General features: G+C 44.2%; 1 protein-coding gene across 1 annotated transcript; it reads left to right on the plus strand.

Moving 5' to 3' along the window:
* The first annotated feature begins 1,852 nt into the window (after positions 1–1,852).
* HAPSTR1 (HUWE1 associated protein modifying stress responses) lies at positions 1,853–27,658 on the plus strand. Its single transcript, XM_015104074.3, has 4 exons — positions 1,853–2,479; positions 3,171–3,251; positions 13,117–13,392; positions 25,242–27,658. The coding sequence occupies exons 1-4, from the start codon at positions 2,254–2,256 to the stop codon at positions 25,484–25,486; spliced, it is 828 nt and encodes a 275-aa protein (XP_014959560.2). The 5' UTR covers positions 1,853–2,253; the 3' UTR covers positions 25,487–27,658.

Here is a 27,658-nt window from a genome sequence, read left to right on the forward strand (position 1 = left end):
CTCCCCTTCTAGTTGACCTAAAGAAACCTGGGATTCCTCTATAATCCTTACTTTTGCAGGGCAGGTCTTTTCCGCCCTGACCTCCACCCCTCCCTCTTTCTGAACTCTACTTATCTTTTAAGATTCAATCAGGAACAAGACTGCCAAGATCCCTGCCCTCTAAGAACTTTCTTTTCAGTGAAAAGAGACACATACATAAGTCATTTCAGATACTGATTCAGGCTATGAAAAAACAAAACCAGGCAACAGGAGAGTGAAGGGGATGGTACTTTAACGAGGCCGGTCTATCGAGGGCTCTCTGCTTCCAAAGGCCATTTGAGAGAAGCCTTGAGAAATGACGAGGAAGGAGATTCCAGAAAGACAGAGAACTAAGAGGGCAAAAGCAGTTTCCGAGGAAACCGAAAGGTCAATGTGGCTGGGCGGCTCAAGCCAAGCGAAGAGCGCGGAGATGAACACAGAGGAGGCGGGGCCGGATCCTGCAGGGATTTGTAGCCCACAGTGAGGTCAGATTTTATTCCCAAGGTGATGGCTTTACAGCCAAATTTGCTTTGTAGAAGGGTGCTCTGGCAGCTCGCAGGACTTCTCCAAGCCCCAGTGGCTCATGCTCCCGCGCCGCCAGCGTGTGACGGCCAGCTTTGCCTCTGTGCCGTCATCGCCCCTTGATAGCGTTGCTTCTCCCCTAAATCCTGAGTCCCCCGGGTATGCCCCCCACCCCCGGCCCGGTGACAGCAGCGCGCAGGTGGCGCGCGCAGCCTGGCTCGGCGGAGGGTGCCTAGGGCGATGGCACACGGCGGAACCAGAAGCCTGCGCATAACTTTCCCCCTGGAAGCGGGGCCTCCCACTCGGCGCGGCTACACGGATTCCGGCCGGGGGCGGCGGGGGAACTGGCGCGTGACGCAGGCAGCCGCATGTGGCCTAGGAGTGTGCCGCTCGGGACAGGTGCGGGGCCGCCACCTCGGCACCCAGGCTCCCGCCCCGGGTTCTTCTCGGCTTCCTGGCCGCTGCGGTCTGGTCTTGGGACAGTGTCCCCGGGGGTGGCATGGGGGCTGGCGCCTTCGTGGAGAGGGGCGCACTTTGGTTGGGGGCGGCCCGGAGGGTCCCCCAGGCGCTACGCAGAGCGAGCAGCAGGCCTCCGGGGCGCCCGGCAGGCTGGTGGGAGGGCCCGCGGGCCTCGCGACTCGGGAAGTTTTTTTTTTTCCTTAAGGACGCTGAGGCTCAGCTTGTCTATCTAAGAAATGGGTGTTTGAAATAAACAGCTGGCAAAGCACTTGCAAATCTGGCCTCGAGCTGGGCGTCTAATTCACCTTCATTTCTCTCCTCCGTCTGGAAGCCCAAAGGGCTGGAGTAGCGGGCCACCACCCCACCACACCCCTCCGTCCCCGCCGCGCGATCACTAGAATTGACTTTGCATCCCCTGGGGCCTGGAAGCGCCGGAAAAGCCCCCGCGGGGTGCGGTCGTGGAGCCGGGTCACGTGACCCATGTCCGCTGGCTCCTGGCAGCGGGCCTGTGCGCATGCGCACTTATCCCCCCTTTTTTTTTTTTGGTAGGCTCGGACGCCACCACTGTTAACTCCTCCTCCTCCATCCTTCCTGACATTCACTCCCTTCCCCCCGCCCTTTGGTTACGTCAGGCGGACAGGCCGACTAGCCAATCACGGCGCTGAAATCATAGGCTGGCACGCGGAACCGGTCGGATTGGACCAATGGAGGCCCTTGGAGCGGGCGCGCCCCAACCGGGGGGGGGAGCCGGGGCCAAGTGGGCGGTGCTTCCCCCAGTCAGCATGTGGGCGGGGGAGGGCGGAGACCAGAAGCCGCAGAGGCGTCGACAGCCGCGGCGACGACGACGTTCCTCAGTCTTCGGGGTGGGCTCGGCGGCGCAAGCCGGGCTGCGCGCAGGGCTAGGCGGTTTGCGGCGGCAGCGGCCCTAGGGAGGCCGCGGCGCCATGGCGGGGCGGTAGACCGGCTCGGGCCGGCGAGGCAAGGGGAATCGGCGTTGATCCGGCCCGCGGCGACCTTCGGCAGGGCCCGGGGGTGGGGAGGCCCGGGGCGGGGGTCGTCCCGGGCAGCGCGGGGCCGCGGGGCGGGGCTCGTAGGCCGTCGGGGTGCAGGAGGCCTGGGCCGCCGCGAGGAGCCGTCGCCGCCGCCGGTAGCTGGGCCACGCCGCCGGGCCGCTCGACGACGACGCTCCCGCGGGGGTCCCGCCTGAGGAGGACGCGGCCGCGGCGGCGGCGAGGCCGCGGGAGGCCGCGGAGGATGGAGGAGCGGAAGGAGGAGGGCGAGGCCGAGATCCAGGAGCACGGGCCCGAGCACTGGTTCTCCAAGTGGGAGCGGCAGTGCCTGGCCGAGGCCGAGCAGGACGAGCAGCTGCCCCCGGAGTTGCAGGAGGAGGCGGCGGCCGCCGCGCAGCCCGAACACAAGCAACAGAAGCTGTGGCACCTCTTCCAGAACTCGGCCACCGCCGTGGCCCAGCTCTACAAAGGTGAGGGCCGCCGCCGCCGCCATCTTGCGCCCCCGCGGGGCTGGCCGGCCGTCGGCGGGGGGACAGCCCCGGGGTCGGGGGCTTCGGCCGCCGTGCCGCGTCCCCGCCGCCCCCTCCCCGCAAGATGGCGCCGCGGGAGGCGGGCCCTCGGGAGGGGCTCGGGGTGGGGGGGCGGCGGGGGCCCGGCTCGGGGCGGGGTTGGGGGGCGCCCGGTTTGGGGGCCGCACCCCCGGCGGGGCTCAGGTTAGGGGGTCCCCTGCCCGCTTCTGAGGCCGGGTCGCCGGCGCCTCCCCGGGGCCGGGGAGGGCGAGGGAGGAGCCCCCGGTCACAAAATGGCGAAGGGAGGAGGCCCCGGGGCCCTATTGTGCCGCAGCCGGCCTCGGGGCGGGGACTGCGAGGGGCCGCCTCCCTCCGCCGCGCCTCGGCCCTTGGCTGTGCCCCCCTCGCCCTCCGCCCCGAGCTCCGGCGGCTCCCCGGGCCGCCCCGCCGCCGACCCCCTCTTCTCGTCGGGCCCACCACCCCGCGCGGGATCACGAAACTTGAACAAAATGGCGAAACCTAATATGGCCGTTGCCGAATGATCGACGCCCAAGTTTCATCGCTTGTTCTCTTTCTCTCTGTGTCTTTGTGTGTTTCTGTGTGTGTGTCTCTCTCTTTTTTTGTCTTCCCTATTCCTTTCGTCGTTTTTCAGACCGGGTGTGTCAGCAGCCAGGACTTTCTCTGTGGGTTCCCTTCCAAAACGCAGCCACCGCCGTCACGAATCTCTACAAAGGTAAAGAGAACCTGCAGCCTTGCCGCTGGCGGGGGCGGGAGGAGGGCAGCCTGCGTCCGGGTTTCGGTCGGGTGTTCTGAGTGCAAGGGCCGCCTCGATCTCGATCGCCGGAGTGTTTCCTGCCCCGGAATCCAGCCACTTAAGTCTCAGTAGCTTGCAACTGGAGGGTTCCGCTGGTGTGATGTCATCTCCAGATAACGGGAGTCTCATCTGGGGTCGTTTGGCCCTCTCGCCCGCATTTGGCGGTGTCTGGGGTACTCTAGGGGGCTTCCCCGATGGCTTAGTGGTTAGATGCAGGAGACGTAGGAGACTCGGCTTCAGTCCCTGGGTAAGGAAGATCTGGACAAGGAAATGGCAAGCCACTCCAGTATTCTTGCCTGGAAAATCCTCATGCACAGAAGACCCTGGCAGGAGCCATAGAGCCGCAGAGAGTCGGACACGACTGAACACGCCTGCAAGGAGCACGCTAATGTCATCATTGATAGGCTTGCTGCGCGTGAGACCGCCTACCAGTCCCTACCCCAGGTCCCAGATGGTAGTAGTGCCCAAGTTGAGAGGCCCAGCACTCCAGCCGGCCAGACGTGCTCTTTGGGCATCTGGGGAAGAAGAGTTTGTCTCAAGGACAGAAGTGGGAGGGACACTTGCTTTTGGAAAAGGATCTCGTGGAAGGCAGTTTCCTGCAGGCCCTGCATTTAGGTGCATTGGAAACTAGCCAGTTGGAATAATCTGTGCTCACCTGAACATGCTGTTATTTCCTAGCAACTGCATCAGATATTTGCTTTCAGAGCTACCTTCTATTTGACATCTCATTGTAGGTAGGAAATCTGATCAGTTTGAGTTGATTGGTGTTTTTTGGTAGTGCCTTTATGCAGTTAATCCCGCCCCCTCCACCATATGTGCCTGAATATTCTTGCCCATTGCACTCTCAGTAACAGTGGGTTTAGATTTTTGTGTATTACTCGATTTTTGAAGATTTGGAAATTTGGGTTTGGTTTTTGGCAAGGTTTCTGTGGAAAAAGGAATTGAATTTGAGTGTTAATCTTAGTAAAAATGTAATTAAATGCTTTTAAACGGCTAGAAATTGCTGATACTTGCAATAGAGCTTTGTGCATTTCAGAATTATCAAAATAGGTTGAAACAGGCTGTGGAGCAGACTTGATTCAGATTTTCATTCTTGTGTAAGAATGAGCAAATTAAAATAGTACTCTTTAGGGGAAAACGTCCTTTATTTTGGATTTCCTGGGTTGATCTTGCAGTTTTTGGGGATGATAATTTGAGAATGTAAGATTAAACTGGTGAATGGAATGTTAATTTCAGGGAATAATGAACTAATAGTGCAGGCTTACTGAAAAAAGGGAAATGATTAAATGGTGTCCCAGTGGTCAGCTTTGATTTTATGTAGCTGATTTGCTTGAAATTTGACTTTTAGCATCCATTACTACTTGAGGGTTTTGAACGTTCTCTGGAATTGCTCTAGGTTTCACCCAAACAGGAAATTTTGAAATAATCGTTGGAGCTCATTTTTTGAAAAATTCCAGTTTCTGGAAGTATAATTTACATACAGTAAAGATCATTCTTTTAAGTTGAATTTGACAACCACTTTGTTAGTAAATAGGATATATCTATCCCCTCACCCTTGCCCCTGGCAAGTACTGATTTGATTGTTGTATGTATGGTTTTTGCGTTTCTTTAATTTAGCAAATAGAACTGTGTAGTGTGGAGTCTTCTGTGACTGGCTTCTTCCACTTTCCATGTTTCTGAGATGCTCCATTTAGTTCACATTGTTGGTAATAACAAACAGTTCAGTAACCCCCCCTCCCCCCCACCTTCCTGACGGGCTTCTGTTGTGTGGAGGTGTCACAGTGTATCCACTCAGTTTTAGCAGTTATTTTTTAGTTTAAGTCCTTTTTATGTGCCAGGCTCTTTGACTAGGGAGGACATACACAGATAATGAATGTTCTACGATTTTGGTGCTGTTGGTGTGCTCCTGGAATGTATCTCCTTAGGACTATAGCTGACAGTTTTCTTTAGTGTTAATTCTTCATATTAAAAAAATGGATTCAGAAGCTGAACTCTGAAATAATCCCTAATTTACTTGATTCGAAAATGCTTCTTAACGGTGTTTTTCTTTGTTCAGAAAACTTGAAGAAAGACATTGAATTCCTTTTTAAACAAACATGAAATTCTTGCATTAATTGCATATGCTAGATTGTCAATCCAGCCTTAGTTTTATTTTTTATCCTATTTCTGTAAAATGAAATACATCCCCTTTTACTATCCTCTTTTTACCTGAGGAGTGGTTAATTGTGGTTTGTGGAATTTGGTTGTGTAGCAGTATTTTTCTTTGTTTAGTTGATTCAAGGAAAGTGTGGATGAGCTCTGCAGATCCTCACATTCTTCCTCCTTTTCAGGGTGTGGTCTTCAGAGAACAAGAATGCAGCTGTATTAATAATTGAGCACTTTAAATAGAATCAATAAAATTAGCAAGGTAGTGTCACAGTACATGGAGCTGTAAGTAGTGGTAAATTTAGTCACAGTTCTGATTCAGTATCTAAATGTAATTTCCAGGAGGGGGGTGGGTGGGGAGATGGTTTTGAGGGATCCCTGTAAATGGACAGTGCTCTTGTACTTTGTATGATTAAGCACTTATCTTACAAGCTAAAAATGGCTCATTTTGCCTCACCCAGCCTGGAGAGAGGTTGGCACTTTTACTAGCTTCTTGATAACAGCTACAGTGAGTGCTTAGGAAAGTCAGAGTGAGGTAAAAGTCTAGCAGAGGGCCCCTTTTGATTGCCTGTGGGGTTTTAAAACATGGAACGTTCAGTTGGTTTGGTTACATGTGGCTGGAGACTTGGAGGAGAGTGAGTTGGGGCGTCTCAGTGTGGATGGAACTCAGTGAAATGGAGTGCATGGTTTCCTCCCACTTCACATACTAAGTTGGGTCAGACATGGGCATCCTTGGAAGGATGAAAAGGGAAGAACATTCTGATGACTGGTGGTGGTTTCTACTTTGACTTGGTAAATTTAAAGGAAGTGCTGTTTGTTAAATATTCAGTGGGGTTGTGTCCCTGGCTTAGTACATTTTTTTGATCCCTACAACTAAAAGAGAGTTAAGGTTTTTAATTTAGTCCGGCTTGATGCTTATCTGAGAACTGCTTGGTCAAGCCTGTCTGCCTCTTAAATCCACCTCCCGTTTCCTTGGCTGACTGGTTTCGATCTCTCTCCTGACTCATTAGTTCGAAATTGCTTCTACTGTCAGAGGCTTATGGTAGTGGCCATTTCCTGGAGGACAGAGCTGTCCTGTGGAGCCTCCTGGTCATCGGAGATGGGCACTGTGCTCCGCTGGCTCTGCAGCAGTCACCTGCGAGCCAGTGCTTGCCTGCACCGCTTCTCACCCTTCTCTCTGTCTTATTGCTCTCAGCTTTGTCATGTCTTTCCTGATTTTTGTCTTATGTTAAGCTGTCTGCATTTTAAAACTGTGTCTGAAACTTGAGTTGCATACTGACTTCTACCTTATATGTTGAGATCTTACGATATAGTTTATATTAAAGAGGTTTGTGGTTTTCTCCTTGCACAGCTTTTGTCCTCAAGGTGTGAATCTAGCAGCGCTTGCAGAAGGCCAGGGCATCATTATCATGGAGTCTTCCCCATGATGCCTCCAGTTCAGAGTTGAGATTGTTCTTTCTACTTAGTTATATGACCCTGGAGACAGATAATGTAACAAAAACTATTTGACTATAATGTGCCTTCATTTTCTCAACTGGAAATAGGTTTAAGTACCCACAACTTAGCAACCAAGCTCTTAGTGTGGCATGTAGTGAGTCTTCAAGTGAGGACTGTGTTGGTGGTCACAGACTACGAGTTGGTCCTGTTTTTCAGATAATGTTTCTGGCTGTGGACTGTGCTTAACATGAAGGGAAGAAATTTCCTTCTGTTGGAATAACTTGTGGCGTGTTTTCATCTTTCCCTAAGAGGGCTAAATGTAAATAGAATTGACAGGGAAGAAAAACGGTAGGATGCCCTTTAATGTCCTTAGTTTTGAGACATCTTGATGCCAGATCCTCTGTGGTATGTTGTTCTCACTTCAGTGTGGCCCTCTTGGGTTTGTATGTGAACTAAAGTGAACAGCACGTACTAAAAATTTGTGGATGAGGGGTGTTTAAATAACTGGTCAGAGGAAGTATAATCTACCTGCAGGCAGATACTGAAGTTTGAGCTTATGTTTTGACCTTGGAGTTGGTTTGTAACTCTCCTGCTAGAGAAAACCATTGAGTTTTGAGACTGTTGGGGCTTCCCTGTTGGCTCAGATGCTAAAGAGTGCCTGCAATGCGGGAGACCTGGGTGTGATCCCTGGGTCAGGAAGACCCCCTGAAGAAGGAAATGGCAACCCACTCCAGTATTCTGGCCTGGAGGAGCCTGCCAGACTACAGTCCATGGGATTGCAAATAATCTGACCAAACTGAGTGACTTCACTTTTACTTTGAGAGTGTTCAAAACATCTTAGTATGGATTAAGATTAAATACCCAGAGTCTCACTAGGCAGCAGCCTCAGTCATTACCATTATTGTTTATCTGTGAAGAGTTACAGAAGAATAATCGGTTTCTTATGTGTATCTTCTCTGTAAAAGGTTTTGGCTGCAGAGACCAGAAGATAAAATTCAGGCTGGACATGGATTGGCTGCTCTCTAGCTTGAAGCCTGAGGGTGGGATTGACTGAGCCCAGTGGCTCAGCCCTCCCTCCTCTGCAGCGCTTTTCCTCCCATGTGTGGGTCTACCCCTCTGGGCTTTATCATTAGTCTAGTTTCAGTATATTAGCCCCTGGAGGAGGAAACGGTAACCCACTCCAGTATTCTGGCCTGAAAAATCACATGGGTTTGGGGTTGTACAGGTTTGAGACTAAACCAAACTTTCATCATTTGAGCAAATGTGGAGGAAGCTTTCCCCAGAGCTAGCCAGAGACTTGGAATACCTTTAGGAGAGGGAGGACACAGACTGGATGGCAGGCAGGGGGCTGCTTGCATCCTCCCTGAGTCCTGCCATTCATGCTAGGGGAGGATTTAAGTCAGTGCATAAGTTACCTAGAAGTTGTTTATTTTGGATACTATGTTACAGAATGTATAGAAACTACTTCCTTAAAACAACTGAAAAACTTTTTTTGACATGACTCAAATTATTTCTAATGAAACATTGTATATATATATATATATATTTTTTTTTTTTCTAGGGCAGAGTAGTTGGTTAGTGCAGATTTAATTCTAAGTTCAAATGTTTGTAGTTGTTAGTATTCCTTGGAAATGCACTTTGGTCTATCTGGTTTTCTGGTTTGTAGGTCCCCTAAAGATATGGAAGATGGCTTCTCTGTTGTTGAGGAAGAAATCTATTGTAGAAAGAGCTTTCGCTGTCTAACTTTGGGCAAGGCCCTTTGAGCCTCAGTTCCAATTCCTTGTTTATGAAATTGGGATATCTGCTTTGGTTAACTCATACATGAAATCTGGTTATGTCTGTTTCATGTAACAAAGTTTTGCATTTGGTCTTCGTCTCAGAAATCACGGATCCTTTGCCTGGCTATCCCTTGCCAGTGGTGGAAAAATGAGACTAATAAAAATTCTTTGAGTTCAGTGTCAGCTACTTGCGTTGTTGTTTAGTCGGTAAGTTGTGTTCGACTCTTTCCGACCCCATGGACGGTAGCATGCCAGGCTTCCCTCTCTTCCACTATTACTTTAGCTATTACTTCAGCTACTTAATATAAAAACTTTTTTTTTCAATACGAAGCAAAGATGTCTACTGTTTCTTGTATGAATCAGTTTGTTTTGACTAAGGAAATGAATGTGTTGTGATTAGAGGTTAGATTGACATTTTGATGCCCTTGGGCTTTTCCTAACCTTCACGCTTATGGCTGTTTGCTGCAGTGGCTTTGGCATCAGTAAAATAGTGTTGGACACAAGACTCTGTCCCACAGCTTTCTGTGCTCTGCCCTTCTAGAACTTGGTGGTCTAGTTGACACAGTTCAGATGCATTCAAAGCAGTCTTTGGCCGAGAGCTTTCTGGAGGCCATCTTTGAGTATTTATTATGCTACTAGATCCTAAAGTAACCTGTGATTAAAAATCTAGTCTAGTTATTCCTAAGATTCTCCAATAAGCATTTTATCTCTTCCGCTTAGTTCAGAATGTGATAGGAACGTTTCATTTTCAACCAAATAACTCTTCAGAATTCTTCAACATTTGTTCAGTTGCTAAGTCCTGTCTGACTGTTTCATCCCATGGACTGCAAGAATCCAGGCTCCTCTCTCCTCCCACTATTCTTGGACTCTGTGCAGATTCATGTCCATTGAGTCAGTGATGCCATCCAACCATCTCATCTCTGCTGTCCTCTTCTCACCTTTTGCCTTCACTCTTTCCCAGCATCAGGGTCTTTTCCAATGAGTTGGCTCTTTGCATTAGGTGACCAAAGTATTGTAGCTTCAACATCAGTCCTTCCAACGAATATTCAGGGTTGATTTCCTTTAGTATTGACTGGTTTGATCTCCTTGCAGTCCACGGGACTTTTCAAGTGTCTTCTCCAGCACCACAGTTCGAATTCTCTAACGCTCAGCCTTCTTTATGGTGTTAAAGAACTGTAAAGAACTACAGTGTCAGCATGATATTCTTGGTTTAAGGAAATGATGGAGATTGGGTTAATTTATGTGGCAGTGTTTGGCTTTGGCTTTCAGGATATGCTGTAATGGTATAAGAGCAAATTTATGCCCATGACAGTGCAAAAGCATGTACCTGAAGACATGAATGTTCAGTCTGCTTTTCTGCTCTTGTACCTCTTCGTCTGTTAAGAGTCTGCTTACAATGTGCTTAGTGTGTTCTTGGTTGGTTCTGATGTTGAGACTTGTGCAGAACTTTTGAAGATGAAACGATTGGTCAGTATTTTAAGAGGTTCACAGCTTGTTACATAACTGCTTTTAAAACTATGAATATTGAGTTTTTCAGCTTTGTTCAGCTCTGTGATTAAAGCATCAGCCCTTTGCAGATCTGACTTTCAGGATTTCCTCATGTGTTCAAATCAAAACAAATCACAGCTCTTTATTCCCAGGATTGTCAGGTTTTTGTTTTCTTTTTCTGAAGCCACCTCCCGTGGTTCCTTCTTTTGGCCCTTGAGTTTCGTATCAGGTTCAGCCTTGCTGTCTGTTTTGTCAGGTGTACATTTCCATGCCTGGTTCATCTTACTTTGTACTGCCCGTGCTTGCTTCAGACTTGTTTCTTGTACCCCTTTCATGCTTTCAACTTTTTCCCTATGTACTTCCAGTTCTGGGCTTACCCCCATTTGGTTCTCGAAAAATTAAAATTTCTCAGGTCATTCTTTGTGGAAACAGAAACTTCTCTGGTTAAGAGCTTGATTACAACGATGCTCTCAGGTCGGGCAGGTTTGTAGAAACCTGCTTTCTTGTAGAAGCATCACACTGGACAGCTACCCTCATTTTTGTGGTCGCATGGGGGTGGGGTTAGTTTACTCCATAACTTAATTTCTCTTAAAAGTCACTTAGGGTCTACACCCTGCAGCCTTACAAGGTCATCTTAGAGATTATCCACCCTTTATCTAAGGTTGGCTTAATCTAAGTCTTTAAGAGATGGGAAGGCACTTACCCTCTTAAATGCTATTCACTTTTTAAATGGGGTTCATGCTTTGTTTTGTTGATGATAAAATGAGAAATCAGAATGCATTGATTCACACTGTAACTTGGGCATACTAGTAGTGAGACACTGGAGAAATCATTCAGGAGTAGCATTTATATCTGTAAAATTAGAAAGCTGTGATGGAATCTATTCTAGAGTACTCGCATGACCAACTTGTTCCGTTTTTCTTCTTAGCATCAAGAACTGATCATCTGCTAAAGAATAGGCCTTATTATAAAGTTCTGTTTGTGCTACCCTGTGCTTTTTTAAAAAAATATTTGGCTGTGCAGGGTCTTAGTTGTGGCATGTGGGATCTATCTAGTTCTCCAACCAGGGATTGAACTCCAGGCCCCTTGCATTGGGAACCCAGAGGATTTAACCCCCTGGACCACCAGGGAAGTCCCCATGTTTTTTAATAATGCAAATTCAAGTAGCTTGGGAGCCTCTGTGATGTTTGGATTGTTACCTTTCTTGGACACAGCTCTTTCTTTAGTCACTGGTTTGCTTATCCTTTCAGCATCTACTTTAGATGTAGCAGATAGAATTAAAATCAAAGCCAGGAAAAGTAATAGAGAAATGATTCTGTGTGTTAAATGAGAATTCGTACTTGGGGAAAGGAACCATCTTCTCTAATGTCGTTAAAGATGTATTAATGATTTTCCTGCTAACATAACAGCTCAACTAAAAATTGCAGTAACTTAAATTCCCAGGTATTTTTCTTTCAACTGTAAAGCCGCTAAAGGGCAGGCATCATGGTTTTCCTCTGAAAATTTGGGTTCAGTATGTACAGGGGGCAGTATCTACTGGGAGGCGAGGAGACCAGTCATAGGTTTTAGGACAGGGTCTTTTGGGAATGGTTAGAAGTTACAGAAAACTGTTGGGAACTGGAAGCAGAATGAAAACATTCCTAGGGAAATGAGTGTGGCTTTTTGTTTCCGCAGTGCTATTTGGTTTTGGTGACTAGTCAGTCAGTATTAGTTTTCCCTTAAATTTTTAAAATATTTGCTACAGTGTGTGTGTCTGTGTATGTGTGTTCAGTCATGTCCGGCTCTTTGTGACCCTTGTCTGTCACGTGGGATTTCCTCTGGCCAGAATGCTGGAGCGGGTTACCATTTCCTCCTCTAGGGGATCTTTTAACTCGGGGATTGAACCCATGTCTTCTGCATCTCCTGCATTGGCAGGTGGATTCTTGACCACTGCACCACCTGGAAGCCCTGCTCCTGCTTTTAGCGTCCAGTTCTTGATGCTGAACCTGTCAGTAGGAGTACCTGTCTGAAGTGACACGGTACTTGCAAGGAGAGCACAACCTGAGTGACTTGTGGCAGTGTTCAGTCATCTGTTGAAGGATGTGAATGCTCCTGGGTAGAATTCCTGAGAGCTCGTTTTTCTGAGATGACAACATAGCTTAGTGGTTAAGGCCCACAGACTCTGGACCAAAAATTGTAGCTCTTGAATCCTGTGATGGTCACCCAGGGCCTGTTGCCTCAGTTGCACTGAGGGGACGGTAGTGCAAGGTATTCATGTACCTTTTTTCTCAGGTGAAGCTGGGCAAAGTACTAATAAACGTTTAGTGATTTACCCATTGTTAGCATTGTTAAATACTGGAGAAGGCAATGGCACCCCACTTCAGTACTCTTGCCTGGAAAATCCATGGACGGAGGAGCCTGGTGGGCTGCAGTCCATGGGGTCGCTAACAGTTGGACATGACTGAGTGACTTCACTTTCTCTCTTTACTTTCATGCATTGGAGAAGGAAATGGCAACCCACTCCAGTGTTCTTGCCTGGAGAATCCCAGGGACGGGGGAGCCTGGTGGGCTGCCGTCTCTGGGGTTGCACAGACTGAAGCGACTTAGTAGCAGCAGCAGCAGCAGCAGCATTGTTAAATAAGCTAGGTTGCTTAGGTAGTTAGCTTTTTAAGAAACATTATTAAAATGCTAATAATTTGGCTAATAATTAGGCCTTTTTATCTGATTTTTTTTTAAAAGAACAAGACAGAAGTTCCAGGATTGTGTGATGTGTTGACTGAATTTAGGCAGTTGTGATTAGATGTCATGTATAACATTATAAACATGAATGAAGTTCAGTGGAGCCCCCTACTTAATGATACTCATTTTGGTGAATTTGTAAAATGGTTTTCTGTAGGAGGGAAGGCGCCTTGGCTCTACTGATGATCATGTATCTTTTTCTTCTTTTTTTCTAACAGAAAGCGTGGATACTCATCAGAGAAGTTTTGATATTGGAATTCAGATTGGCTATCAGCGACGCAATAAGGATGTGTTGGCTTGGGTTAAAAAGCGCAGAAGAACTATTCGTAGAGAAGATTTGATCAGCTTCCTGTGTGGAAAGGTTCCTCCACCACGAAATTCTAGAGCTCCCCCAAGACTGACTGTAGTGTCCCCTAACCGAGCTACTTCAACGGAAACTAGCTCATCTGTAGAGACTGATTTGCAACCCTTCCGGGAAGCCATAGCTCTGCATGGTAAAGCCGTTTAAACATATTTCTTTGGAAAAATGGTTAAGAGTGTGTCTGTGGACCCAATTTCACATTTAGGTTTAGATCCAGATATACTGTTTTTTGTCTATAATAGTACCTACTTGCTCTAGAAATGTTTTAAATAGAATGTAAGCTAAGAACTTACATGGGCAGTTTTTGAATGTTAGCCAGCCTATCCTAAAAACTGTTTTTGGAAGTTAGTTTGAGCTGATTGGTGTTATAATAACTGCATCTTTTGCAACATTGATTAGAATTTATTGCTTTACACTTCTGTTGTACATACTCTCTCACTCTTCTGAGTCAAAGAGGAAGTTCTTGTGCCGTAAGAATTCTGTTGCCTATATAATTGCCTGGAGAGCCTAGTCAATGACAGGCAAGTAAGGCAGGTAACTGTCTGGGGAGTTCCCTTGGGAACTCCCTTTGTTAGCTTAGGTTATTGAGTGTGCCTGCAGAGGGTGAGTGTTGATGGGCCTGAGAAGGAGAGGACAGATGTGAGAATAGTTAGGTTAGCTTTCCTTATGTCTGTTGTCCGGAGGGCCTTGCTTGATAGTCAGGCCTGTCAGAGGCCAATTCCATCTCCATCTCCCCAGCGGCCAGACCTGCTGTCAGAGGGCCTTCTTGGCTGATGGGTTTAAGTCCTACTGGAGAAGCCTGGGGAATGTAGTCAGTAAGTCTGTTGTTGATTGTTCTCTAATGCAGGCTTCCAGATAGAAGTGGGAGAGGTATTCTATAGGTCATTCAATACTGCTGTAAAAATACAACCACAGAATAGCAAGACTTGGTGTTGAAGCCAAGATGAAAACATGGATTGTGCAAGTGACTACGCAGATAGCAGTCATTAGTGAGTTAGGTCATGAGCCTTGTTAAAAGTTAACATTTCTGGACCGCTGTGGAGGTCATCTAAAATAAAGGAACCTGGTAATAAGAAGTGGGATATATACAAAGAGCTTCTGTATCATCGAAGCTTTAATGCTTACAGAGATTCTTTTTCTCTTTGGCAAGCATTGCTTCTTTATACCTAAAACCCCATTCAGAACATGGATTTGGGAAAAGTGTTGTTATTTTTCCCTGTCCTGATTGTGAGTTTATGATTAGTTAAAAACACAAAAACATTTTATTGCAAGAAAGTTCATGATGTATGGATGCAGTACTTAAGACTGCTTGCTGTTCCTAACATAGTGGAATTTTTGAAACTCAGGCAAAATAGAGATTGATCTGTTCTATTGAATTAAAAGTTTCACATCTTTTACCACTAAGTTTGGAAAAAATTACTAGGCATGTACAGTTTGTCAGATTAATTGTAGTGCATGTTAGTATTTGATGTAGTTGTGTTTCCTTAAACATTTTGATTTTCTTTGTCATCCAGTGGATATACGATTCATTCCATTTCTCTTTTAAGAGTCTCTTTTTTCCTGTATTATATGCTTAGAGAAAACAATTTTGAGAAACATACATAAATGCCACCCTTGCTATAAAACCTTTAGTGCAGTTGTACACATTGTAAGGAGGACAAGCCAGGAGCCCACCCCCCACAACTACTATATTCTCCAGCTCCCATTCTGTTTTCTTAAATTGAGTTCGTTCAACTTTTGTGATTTATTATTATACTGAACTTTGGGAGTTTTAGTGTTGGTGTAATTTTAGGAAGGTACTATTTAAAATTTTGATTTGTGTTTGAATTGTGAGGGTTTTAAAAAGTTTAATTTTAAAGCTATCTAAAAAAATAACCTTCCACTTTGATAGATTTTTGAAGTAGTGCCAGTACAGAATATATTGGATTCCTAGGGTTCATGCACTGAATTCACATAGTTAAAACGTATATTGGATTCCTAGGGTTCATGCACTGAATTCACGTAGTTAAAACGTGAAGTTGCAGTGCAGTAATAGAGGAACTTGTAAAGAGTATACAGAAATAAGTTATGGAGTTTTGTGCTCTTCTGGTTTTAAAGAACATCCATGAATTGAGAATGCTAGTCTGAATTGAGTATTTTGAGTAATTTAAATGATTTCTAATAATAGGACATTATTAACTAAATTGTAAATTAGATTAATGGCTAACTTTGTAACCTGGTGTCCTGATGATCTGATTTATTGAATAGTTTCTAAATTGAAGTCTAAACTATTCAGATATTTTGAAATATACTTGGAAATATCCTAATTAGGGTGCATGCTTGTCAGAATTTGGCTTTGCATATAATTTACATTGCCAGATCTACCAAATGTGAGGTCAGATTGAAGTTCTTGGGGTTCTTTGGAGGGAGAGGCTACATTTATGAAGTTTTGGGGTCCTAGGGGGAAGTAGGAAAAGAATTTGAGTCCGACTTTAAGTTTCTAATCAAAGCAAACATTGTAGGAGGTCATGTTTGTTTATTCTTCTCTACAGATGACCTCATGTCCTCACAAAAGAGGACAGTTACTCTTGTATTTTTTTTTTAAATCAGCTTCTAAATTCTCATTTCCACCAATGCTCCCATATATGCTTAAAATTATTTGAATAAAAATGGCCAAGACATAATTGTTGAGTATTTCATGTTAGACAGTGAGGGTCTAATGATAAGGTCCTTTGATAAATACCCCTCATGACCTTAGACTTAAATATGCAATTGCAATTAAAAGTATTGGGTCAGCCATAGGTTCTTTAAATGAATCTTTAAATGAACCCAATATATCAGTTAATAGTTACCAAACAATTTCAATCAAAACTGTCAGCTAATGGTTACTGAAATTTAAGGAATATAATCTAGTGCTTTATTTTGGCACTTGTTTGCAGCATATGTTGTTCATTTTCTGTGTACATGATATGTCCTCATCTGGATGCTAAACTCATGGAAATCAGAGAAATGCGTATGTGTTTGCTGTGTTGATGACTCCTTTTCTTAATCATGCTTGTCTTAAAGAATATTATCTAAAATTTATTGGGAACTGGATTCATAGCTGGCATCTTGTTTTTATGTAAACAGATTGCAGATAGACCAAAGATCATCTGGATCATTTTGTGGTTCCCTGCCTGTCTTCTGATTAGCCTTCTCTTAGCCATCCTTTCTCTTCTAGAAATTTTCCTTTTCTGGTCTTCTCAGTAGGCTTCTTTGACCTCTGACCTTTCAGTGACTTAGGGGAATAGGTTACATTCCCCTGGATTTAGCTGTTAGCTACCTCCTGCAGTCCCTTTAAGGGATTTTTAGTCTTAATTTCTAAACTTTGTCCTTACAGTTTAGATCCTCTCTCCAGACTGCTTAAACATGTATACCCTGTTGTGCCCTGGCCTACATCTCCACCAGGGTATCCCCAACTACAGCAGAAACATGTTTTTTCCCTCATTTCTGCACTCAGCAGATGTGTATGTGGCAGATACTGTGTAGTCTCTAGGGAATATATGATTGAATAGGGTGCTTCCTTTTCTGTTGAGGCCAGTGCACACTTGGATAATTGATTTTAATCTCATATGTAAGGGTGTTCTGGGGTCAGAAAAGAAAGTTCCATAGTGTGCCATAGCGATAAGTTCAGAGAAGGCTTTTCTGGAGGAGGGGAGCCCTGGGCTCTTGGAATCATCTCCTGCCTGTTCTTGCTTCCCAGTCCGAGTTGACCCATTCTCCAGTCCATCTTCCTGGGACCACTGGAGTGATCTCTGATCTTGTTGCTTCACTGAAAAATAACGTTCATTTCCCTGTGGTCTGTAGGATGAAGTTAGAACTCAGCATGACATTGTAAGGCCCTTGTCAGTTGATCTGACCTTGGGTCAGGTTTCTTAGCCGTATTGTATCATCATCTGAATACCTTCATGGTTTTTTTCTAAGCTATCTCTTCTGCCTGTTGATCCCTTCAGACTGATGGAACGTCTCCTCCGGGATGAAGCTTGCCTTCAGTCTCCCTGTTCTCTGGTCTTCCCTGAGCGGGGCATCTGTTCTCCTTGTCCGTAGAGTGGGGGTGTGGTGGGGCAGGGCTGTGTCTCAGAGCTGCTGGCTGTGACAGAACCTGGGATAGATATGTCCTGAGCCTGACACAGGGTTCAGAGGTCTGTTAAGTCAACAGAGCAGAGAACTTTTACAGAGAGTTGAGGCTCACAGATTTCCTGGGTGACTGCAGTATGAGGGTGAGGAGAATGGAGAACAGAGCAGGTGTATCTTAGGACTCTTGCACAGTCAGCTCTTCACCCTGAACAGCTGAGGCTTGGAGTGGGGCCTGAGGGTGATGAGGCACCATTAAAGCAGTCCTTTCAGTGTTAGGTCATGTCAGCATCCTGCTGGGGGAGGGCTGTCCACATTTACCCAGGGTTATTGCTATCTTATTGAAGAAGAAAGGCTTATTTGACTAAAATTGACCAGGTCAGTAAACGTTTGAATAGATATTCCAGATCTATCTGGCTCCCAAATTCAGTTACCTCTATTTGTACATTTAGGGTTCCTTATACCTTGCTGTCCCCCGCCCCCCAGCAGGTCTCTAAGCTTATTTTTCTTCCCTAAACACGTTAGAACATGCTTAAGTTTGGTATTTCTTCCTTGGGGTTTTCCCCATAAGTGAATCTGGGTACATAGGCTTGAAGATGAATGGCTTGTGACCTCTATTTCTGGTTTGTTTCAGCAGGAAGAGTATTCAGGCTTTGTACCTAGGTTGCGTTCCCAGTATGACCTTGGGCAGGGTGACCAACCTCTCCAGGGCAGTTACCTCTGAAAAGGTGACGTGTTTTGTTTGTAAGGCGATACATAGAGTGAGAAGCCAAGCGCAGCACCTAGCCTTTACACAGGTAAAGAGTTATTTGCGTTGAGAGGAGAGGACTTCCGGTTAGTTCCAAGTCCTGTGAGCGCCCTGATGGCGATACTCCAAAAACAGGCCTGGAGCTTAGGTGACCTTTGAGGGTCCTTTGCCTCTCCTTTTAGTAAGGGTGGCCTTTTAAATGTGCAGTTACTCAAAAGGAAGGGACAATTTAAAATTTAGTGTTAACTACCTATTTATATTATTACTTACTAAGATCTTGAGCTTGTTTCATGTTGGTATAAGCTGGGGAGGTTGGTGGTGGAAAGATTCTGAGCTGACTTGACTTGTGCTGGGTCTAGAAAGCCTTAGATTGAAGTATAGTCTCCTCAGAGGAGTTCTGTTGGTCATCATGGGGATTAGATGAGAAAGATCCAGAGTTAGAATGGGGCCCAGGTGTGGAAGAGACCTGGATGGGAGAGGATGCTGCAAGTCAGACCTCACTCATTTGCTAACTCCTTGCTAAACCTTGCTCTTGCTCAGATCATCTTAGAGGTGGTCTTTGTACGTTTTGAGCCCTGGTTCAGACTGTTCCATAGAAATCTGAGACACTTGGGTTTAGTTCCAAAAATCATTTTGATAACATTCTTAACTGCAGTACAGGGAACTAATCCCATTGGGCCTGGTTTGACTTTGTAAAGTTATTTAGTTCACACAGGGTGTGCTGTTAAAAGAGTGGGTAACTGGTGGGGGAACCATTGCTGTCACTGGCATTTGGCTTTAAGATGCCTCCTTGCTCAAGTTCAAGTTACTTCCATGTTGTTTAAACATCAGTGGACTACTATGTTTGTAAGTACTGAAAGGGTCTTAGGCAAGTGCAGGCAATCTGGCCTTTGATATGATACTGGAGAATTCCCTCCCTTGCCAAAAGGGAAAGTGTTTTTAAATTTGACGTTTTTTGTTTCGTTCTGAGATAATGTGTTGTTCGTTTAAGAAGAAGACATAGTATTTAGTGTGGGTTGAAGTCAAGCAGTTTTGGTTTGGAAACCCTTGTGCGTGTGTGCATGTGTCTTTGAGTGTGTTTGGCTGGCTGACTGTGGTATGCAATTAAAATCCTTTTGTGAAAGGTGTGGTCATTTAAAAATGTATATTGTCATTCTGTAGTCTTTCCTATTGCCCAGCATTTACTGAGCACAGTAAATAGCCAGGCATTCTGATTTTCAGAGGCTAGTGATAGGAGCAGATGATACAAAGATGAATCACATAATCTCTCAAGGAGTTTCTAGCCTAATAGAATTGTATTATTAGTCAATTTGAGGCATGTAATCCCAATCAGATTGAGGCACAGATCCGTCATTTTAGGAGTTAATAGCCTCCATATCTGGTTTCTATCTTATGTCTAACAAAGTCTTTCTGGCGTATGTGGTGATCCTTAGTCTCTTAGATCATTAAGGTGCTTGACAAGATTCTTGGATCTGGAGAGACTGAGTGTAGGGCCTTAGAAGAAAAAGGCATTCATTTGAAATCGTATTCAGGGATATAAGGTTAGGTAGACATCTTTACCTAGAAAAAAAATGTAAGGCAGATTCCTAATTTGTCATAAAATGGTTCCCTGCTTCCTCTGGTGTTTTGGAAAGCTGTGATTTTAGGCAGTATGGACCAGTAGGATTTTCTTTCTCCTTTGAGCACAGGTTCTGTTGCTTTTGTTATTTTTGTCACAACATTTGGCCTGTGTCTTCCTGGTAACCTTGAGATCTGTACATTTAAGAAGAAATTTGAGTATTGATGCTTGGTTCCTGTCTCTTTTTCTATCACTTTTTATTTCTTCCATTGATAAAGTTAAGTACATAGAAACAAATGTTGATAGTCACACAAATACTTAGGTTAAGTTCTTTTAAATTGATGGTACAATATGAAAGAAGCTTCTTGGCCGTTTCAGTTGCAGAGAATAGACTAGAACTGGCTTGTGGGGGGATTTATATCCAGTCTTTCAGAATCCCTTTTCCACATCTTGCCCACACTCCTAGCACAATGTGTGGAACACAGTAGGTTCTTAATAAATGCTTGTTGAATGTTACATTCTGCATCTTCCTGAAATAACAGAGAACTGTCAGTAGTTATTTCACAGTAAATGTTTGCAAAACTTATTTGGGAATTAAGATGTAAGAGATTAATGCACCAAAAGCAAATCTCATCTCTTAATTGCTTTAAATTGATTATTTAAAATAATCTTTAATTGAAACTCTTCTGAAGGCTGGAATTTTTTAATTATAGCCTTTGTTCAGACCAGCCTCTGAGAAGAAAAACAATCAAGGCAATTAAGATAGCATTAAATTTTTGATGAAAAGTTGGCATTTTCTGTTTATTAAGATTTAGATATTAGCTACTGAAGTTTCTTGGAGATAGGGCTTAACTAAAGCTGCCAGCGTTAATGATACAAAACTTGCAGTAAAATTTTCTTGGACACTTTTTTCATTGAGGTGAAAAAGGAGTCCATGTAGCCAGGCCTTAAAGCCAGTTTACTCACCTAGTACTTCCTTAATAATCCGTTGGTAGTTGTGAAACAGTTTTAATATTTAATTTTTTTCACTAGTTTTCTGATTTAATAATACTGATTTCTTGGAAGATTTGAAAATTTCCAAAAAGTGAAAAATTCAGTATCTTGCTGTCCCACTTTACAGAGATAACTGCAGTTAAATGTTTGGTGCATTTTCTTCCAGTCTTTTTTTTTTCAATGTATAAATATTAAAATTATTTCATAGCTGAGATCATACTGCATATATGGTACTGTATCTTGCTTTTTTCATTTTAACGTCGTGAGCATTTTTCCCATGGCATTAAAACTGTCTGAAAAATTGAAAGCATTTTGGGCTGTCAGCATAACTGAAAATGTTTTCTTGGTGTGACACATGTATCTTTGTAATTGGTTTGATTTAGTGTGCTTTACTTCAATAAAAGTTCAGAATTACAATTCACAGATTGGGGTGGGGAGTGGTATCTACTTCAAATTACCTAAGTCTTCCTAGTAGAATGCACTTTTCCCTGCTTGAACTTCTCCCCCCTGTGCACTTAAAACACGACATTCACTCACATTGCTTGCCTGAAACCTCAGAATACAACTGTGTGCAAAGGGAGTTGTTGCCATTTGAATAGTGCAAGTTATTTCAAATGCAAGAATGCCAGCTTCTTAGGGCTTCCAGTCAGGATGTTAATCAGTTGGTCCAAGTCGCGGGGATTTCACATCCCCCTTCTGCCCGAGATGAGAGAGCCCGAGGGTCCTGGAGCTGCGCTGAGTGGATCCGCAGTAAACAGTGAACGGTCGGCCTTGTCTCCTCCAGGGCGAGGCGTGCAGGTGCTGCAGGAGGCTGGGCGGCCAGCGGAAAGGGTAGAGGCCGCCTCGAGGCCACTTCCAGGGCTGCGGGTCGGAGGAAGGGAAGCTGGCTGGGTTCTGCGTTTGCTTTTTGTGCCTCTGTGTGACCTAACTATGTGCTGGTAAACTGGAATTACATGTAATTAATTCTGAAAACAGGATTTTCTTATGATCCTGAGCATGACCTTGGTATGAAAATTATAGTTATGTGCTTTTAACAATTTACCATGTAACCTAGATTCCTATAACCTGGACTGTAACTTTTGTTTTTGCTCCTGTGGGAGCTTTCAGAGTATGATTAAATCCTCCTAATTGTTTTTTTTTTTTTACCCCCACTCCTGCACTAATAATTTAAAAGGAATGCAGACACTTTTTAAAACGATTAAGTTTATCTTGTATTAAGCAATGGGGACTTTTCTGTCTAATGATACTGCTTGTTCTACTGCTTTTTGTCAATTGATATTCCCACAGCCCCTTTGAAAAGTGTGTTTTGGTAGAAATTAAGTCGTATGCCCTTGGGCCATACAACTTAGTTTTTAGTTCTGAAGCATGTTTAGATTCTCTGTACTTGTATAGGCCTGTGATTGTTTATGTGGCTTAGCTAAGGTTTCCTAAAGCATCTCCTAGTAGCTGTCACTGGTTTATAAAATAAAATTTGGGTTGTTTAAAATACATATATTTTTGGTTGTTAATCTTAATTTTTTTGTTTGACCCTTGTGATGAAAAGTCTTCTTTTGGGGAAGATTAGTTAAGTTAAACCTTGAAAAGAATTTTCACTGCTGAGAGTAGAAAATACAATAGGTAATGTTGCACATTGTGACTTCTGCTTTAGCTGTCAAACTAAGCCCAGGGTCATACACCCAACAGAAAAAAGATTGTGGTTTTCTGGAAGTTACTGGGGGAATTTTCAAAAGGACCGAATTGATGTTTTAAAATCTCTCTTCTTTCTTCATGGAGGATAGCAGTTGAAGCATTTGTTTGAGGTGACTCTTCACTTCTGATGGAGCGTTTTATGAGCCTTGAATGTTAAACATACAGCCACGTGGCTCCTACATTAACAGGAAGGTCATTGGACCGGAGTTTGTTCTTTCTGGGGTCTCAAATGCTCAGGGGATCCCGAGTTTAATTACTGAAATAGCCCAGTTTATTGCCGAGGGCCTATATTTTGCAGCATAATTACCTTAGAACCTCCTGCGTTATGAAACAGGTATGAAAAGGTGGTCTCAAGTATGTGGACACTTTCAGTAATATGTTACAGGATGCGAGATTAGGAAAAAGGCACAGCTGTCCCCCTCAAGGGGTTTAGTCTTGATGGAGAACTTAAAGACAAAAGACCAAACCCAGCAAGCTGGGAATAATTGAGTGTTATCTTCATGACAAAGACATATAAGAGAGCCACGTGGGTGTGTTTCCTGACATTGGAGAGGTGAATAAACATCAACAGCTTTGGATTTCAGAGTGAGGGGTAAAGCCTTGAAGCATTCTGTTACGTGCCAGACACTGTGTTACGCTCACGAGAGACAGATGAACAGGTACTGTCTGGGGAGAGAGGAGCAGTGGTGCTGTGCTATGTGACATCAGCCCAGGGTGCTCCTTTCCTGTTTTACTTTTCTTTAATAAAGTTGTGTGAGCTAGGGAAGAAGCAGTGTGGGTTTTTTCCCCAAAGGTGTTAGGTTTGGAGGACCAACAGGCAGCTAGAAATTCGGATGGGCCCTTGAGCTCAGGAAAAAGGTCTGTTCCTGTGGCACTGATGTGGGAAATGACTCCTGTAGGTAAGCTTCAGGGGCCAAGGCGTGTAGCTGGCTGACGTCAGCCAGACGGACAGAAGAGAAGGCCACTGAGGAAGGAGTGGGCAGGCTGAGAACAGGAAAGAGTTTCAGAGGAGAGATAGGAGAACCGGGCAAGTTGCCCAGGATGGGAGACGGAGGTGGGAGGGACTTGGGCTTCACGCAGTGGGGAGCAGATGTCGGAAGGCAGGTGCAGACCAGGCCGTTTTTAGGAAACGCAGATGAGTTGATGCTGGGAGTGAAGGATTGAGTGTTAGGATGGGATTGAAGAGAGCAGAAGGGAGAGGAGCCACAGAGACACTACGAGGTAGGCTGGAACCCTAAGTTCCTGAGGCTACTTCCGTGCTGAATGAATTGAGATTTGAGGAGGTGGATAGAGTTAGGAATTTAGATTGTGCTTGCGTCTTGGGTCCCGGCTTTTGCTTGCTAGCTGTGTGACCTCGAGTGGCTTACTTATTAACCTTTTAACCTTGGTTTTTCATCTGCAAAAGCGAGAGGATACGGATCTCAGGGTTATTCCAAGGATGAAACAAAAAAGTGCCTGACCCAGGAAATACTCCAATATTAGTGCATTTGTTTATTTTTAATGGGCACTGGCCTTGGAAAGGCTTAGAGCCAATGAGAGATGAGGTCAGATTTCCCCTGGCCACTAGCGGAAGGGTGAGAAGGTGCTGCTGCTGCCAGAGGTCTGGTTGGTTCCTGCAGGATGGAGTTAAGAGCAGCTTAGAAAGGGAGGTATGGGCTTCATAGAGTACCTGGGAGGCGGTTGGGGCCTACCAAAGATGGGTGGATGTTCACGGGCTATTTGTAGAGTGACAACGGTGTCAAAGGGAATTTAAACGCTTTGGTATGGTAAGTGGAAAAAGGATTCTCTGTTCCCTAATGATCAAATTTAAAGTACATTTACAGAGTAAATTAGAATGGGTCCCTAGGAAATCAACCTTTAAGCTGACTTGTTGAGATAGGAGTCCTGTTCTTTGCGAATGTTGATTATACTAGATCGTATCAGTTCAGTCAAGCAAAGAAGAAATCCATTATGAGACTCAGATAGCCCAAGGGGAAGTTCATGAGAAGGAAAATCCAGTGAAGTCAGGTTATTGAATTCAAGGCTGTGGCATGTCTCCTGGCCCCTCTCATGCCTTTCACAGGTGTATCCCGAGCATTTAGAAGCAGAACATCCATTTGCCTCCTTTAACTGTTCAGGGGTCTAAGGAATGAGTGTCCAACCATGTGTGCTGAAATGCTTTGGATTTAGTAACTCTTAACCTTGAATGCAAGGCAGCAGGAATTTTTATACCACCCTTGCTCTCCCCGCTTCTCTGAAGGATTAGAGATGATGTTGTTAGGCTGTCCCGAGTACAGTCCAGACCTTGGGGTGAGCATGTAGGTTGATTTGTCCAGGGCAGAACCACTTTGTATCCGATGTCCAAGGATCATTCTTAATAGTTAGGGACTGCTTTTAAGGCTCAATAGTGTATTGTTTTAGATGCTAAATTATAAAGTGACTTTATAGAGATGTCAGAGTTGAGTCCAGTCAGGGCTGGAAATGCCTGCAGGCTTCCCCTGTGCGCGTGAGCACAGCACAGGGATCTGTTGGCACAGAGAGAGGACAAGGAAGACATTCTGTTTAAAGCCAGCACCTCTTCCCTCAGCTCTTGTTACAGATTGTGCTTACCTCGTAGAGTAGATGGCAGGATTTCCTGATGGATTTGTACACCTAGGAGGGTACCTGCCATGTATCATAAGCTTCCAGTAATTGGTAGTTATCTGGATTGTAAATATTGATTAGTATTACCCATGAACATCGCCTGTGTCAGAGCCAGATGATTCATTCCTTCAGGAGAAAAACCTCTCCCCCGGTGAACCCCTTTGTGAGGAAAATAGGCAGACCTCCTTTTTCGCGATGACGACGTTGAAAGTAAAAGTGGGTTGCTTTCTAGAGGGTGGAATAATCGAGCAACTCTTAAAACCTTTTTTCTTCTTCCTAGGTCTTAGTGGTGCAATGGCTAGTATAAGCGTGCGCTCGAGTACCCCAGGCTCTCCTACACATGTAAGCAGTGGATCGAATGCTAGTCGAAGGAGAAATGGACTCCATGATGTCGATTTGAACACTTTCATATCAGAAGAAATGGCACTCCACTTGGACAATGGTGGAACTAGAAAGCGTACCTCAGCCCAGTGTGGCGATGTCATTACAGACTCACCAACCCATAAACGCAACAGAATGATCTAAACTGCAAACATTTTTCACACCCACCATGCTGCTTGAAAGCCACTTGATCCTCAACATATTACTATTATTGCAAAGGAAACATATGAGGCCATCTTCCATTGTTCACTGTTTAAGACAAGTGAATCCTATAGTGGTTGCCATAAAAAGAAAGTTCTAGGTATTTATAGTAGATGCCTCTTGTAACTATGGCTTTCTTAAAACTATAATCCTAGCAGAGGACATCAGATACCGTGTAGTAGGATCCTCATAGGCAAACATATATCCGTTTCAAGGCTAAAAGTGACCTTAACTGTATTTATTCTCAAAGGGAAAGGAAATATCAGATGTTTATTTGGTTATAGAATGGTTTTTTTGGGGTGGGGGGGAGGGTCCATTTCCTGCTGTGTTGAGTATTTTGCTCCAACAGTATTGCCAGGTTTCTAAAATTGTCTAAAACACAAGATCTGGCTTCCTCGTCAGATCTCCAGGCTTCCATTTCTGCAGCAGCACTGTACCACGCACCTGATTTCTCTCTAGTAACAGCGTGCAACTTTGAATTATTATTGAACTGTGCCCTATTTTTTAGTTTTTGAAGCAGTCTATAATTCTGGTGATTGTGTGATGTAAAGAGGTGCTATGATGGTCATGCAATTAATACTCAATACTGAATCAATACACAGAAGTTTATTGGATTCACTTTGTGTGTGTTAGTGCTCTAAAAGTAGCAATATTAAATTGCCCCCCCCCCCGCCCCCCCCATCAACCCTGTAGGCTTAAAATAATTCATCTTTAAGACAAGTACTACTTCCCAAGCAGGGTACTATCCTTATGGTAAATGTAAACACGATGACTGCATTGATGGAGACCTGAAGTAGAGAGGTCACGAATTCTTGAGAACGGGCTTCCTTTTTGGTTCAGTGTTAGTGAGAGGGAGATGGGTGGTGGGGGAGGCTAGGCATTGCAGTCTTTCACATTCTGTTTTATGTTTTTCATGAATGTTCTGCTTTGTGCAGTTTCCATTGGAATGGGTGAAAGAGAAAGGTCTTTTGTCTGCTAAAAATTAATGTGATCCCAATTTAAATAGCAAAACCCAACTCCACATCCCTCTCCTAGAAAGTGCAGTTTGGAATCTCATTCTGGGAAAAGATGGAATCGCATGGAAGTCCTCTAGATGTTAGGTTAGACCTAAATAAAAGTTCTCATAGATTCCTCTTTTGAGTAAATATAAGACCTCTTGTAGCTACAATGTTTTAGAGCATGTTTCATCTTCATTTTTAATATCTTGAACTGAATGGTAGTCTTTTTAGATGAAGAACTGATGTCAGCCTGCCAGGTACTGTAATTTATTCTACCATATCATTATATATATATCTCTCTCTCAAGTAGGACAGTGAAAACGTTTCCTTGCAAACTTATAGTTCAGTATCAGTTACTTCCTGTTTTTTATCCTTTAAAGACTATTGCAAATCAGTATAAGGGTTTTTCCAGTAATTACTCACAGCACTTTGTTAACGTTTGCAGTTTTCTCTGGCCATTTAATAATCTTTGAAGAAATTTTGCTAAGTTCACCATAATATTCATTGACAGGTGGGATGTGAATGGAAACGTGTGAGCTGGAGTTCTGTATTCACTATAGATACAGCCCTTATTTAAAGAAAGTCAATTCCATGCTAAACCTAGGAATGAAAGTGAGGCATTTCTAAATTTTTGCAACAGTGGATTTTTTTTTTAATATGATAGGAAGAATTATAACAGTTTATCATTATACCAGAAATGGGCAAGCTTATGTATTCTCAATACTTGACACTTCCTTTTGGAATATACCAAGAAATGCATTTGGAGTTATCTTTGTTTTTCTATCTTTGTAAATTTAGGTTCTGGAATTGGGTTTGACAGTGTGAAGCGTTGCTCACAAGAGGTCAGAACTCCTTCCTAAAGGTTTTTGAGGCTGAGGAACACATATTTAATCTCCTCTTCATGCCTTGGGTGTAGTTCCTCTCTCCAAGTTAGTGACAAAAATTTTTTTTGGTGGTTTTTGTTTTAGTTGGTGCTCTGAATCTCAGTACCCTTTACTCTGGATTGTCAAATTTTGATAAAACATGTGCCATTTTCTTTGGTAAGAGAAAGCAGGTCTTCACGTCTGCCAGAACACAATTTATATATTGGCTCCATTAAACTTTTGAAAAACTTTAA

Source organism: Ovis aries, chromosome 24, assembly GCF_016772045.2.
Source record: "Ovis aries strain OAR_USU_Benz2616 breed Rambouillet chromosome 24, ARS-UI_Ramb_v3.0, whole genome shotgun sequence".
NCBI classification, from domain to species: Eukaryota; Metazoa; Chordata; class Mammalia; order Artiodactyla; family Bovidae; genus Ovis; species Ovis aries.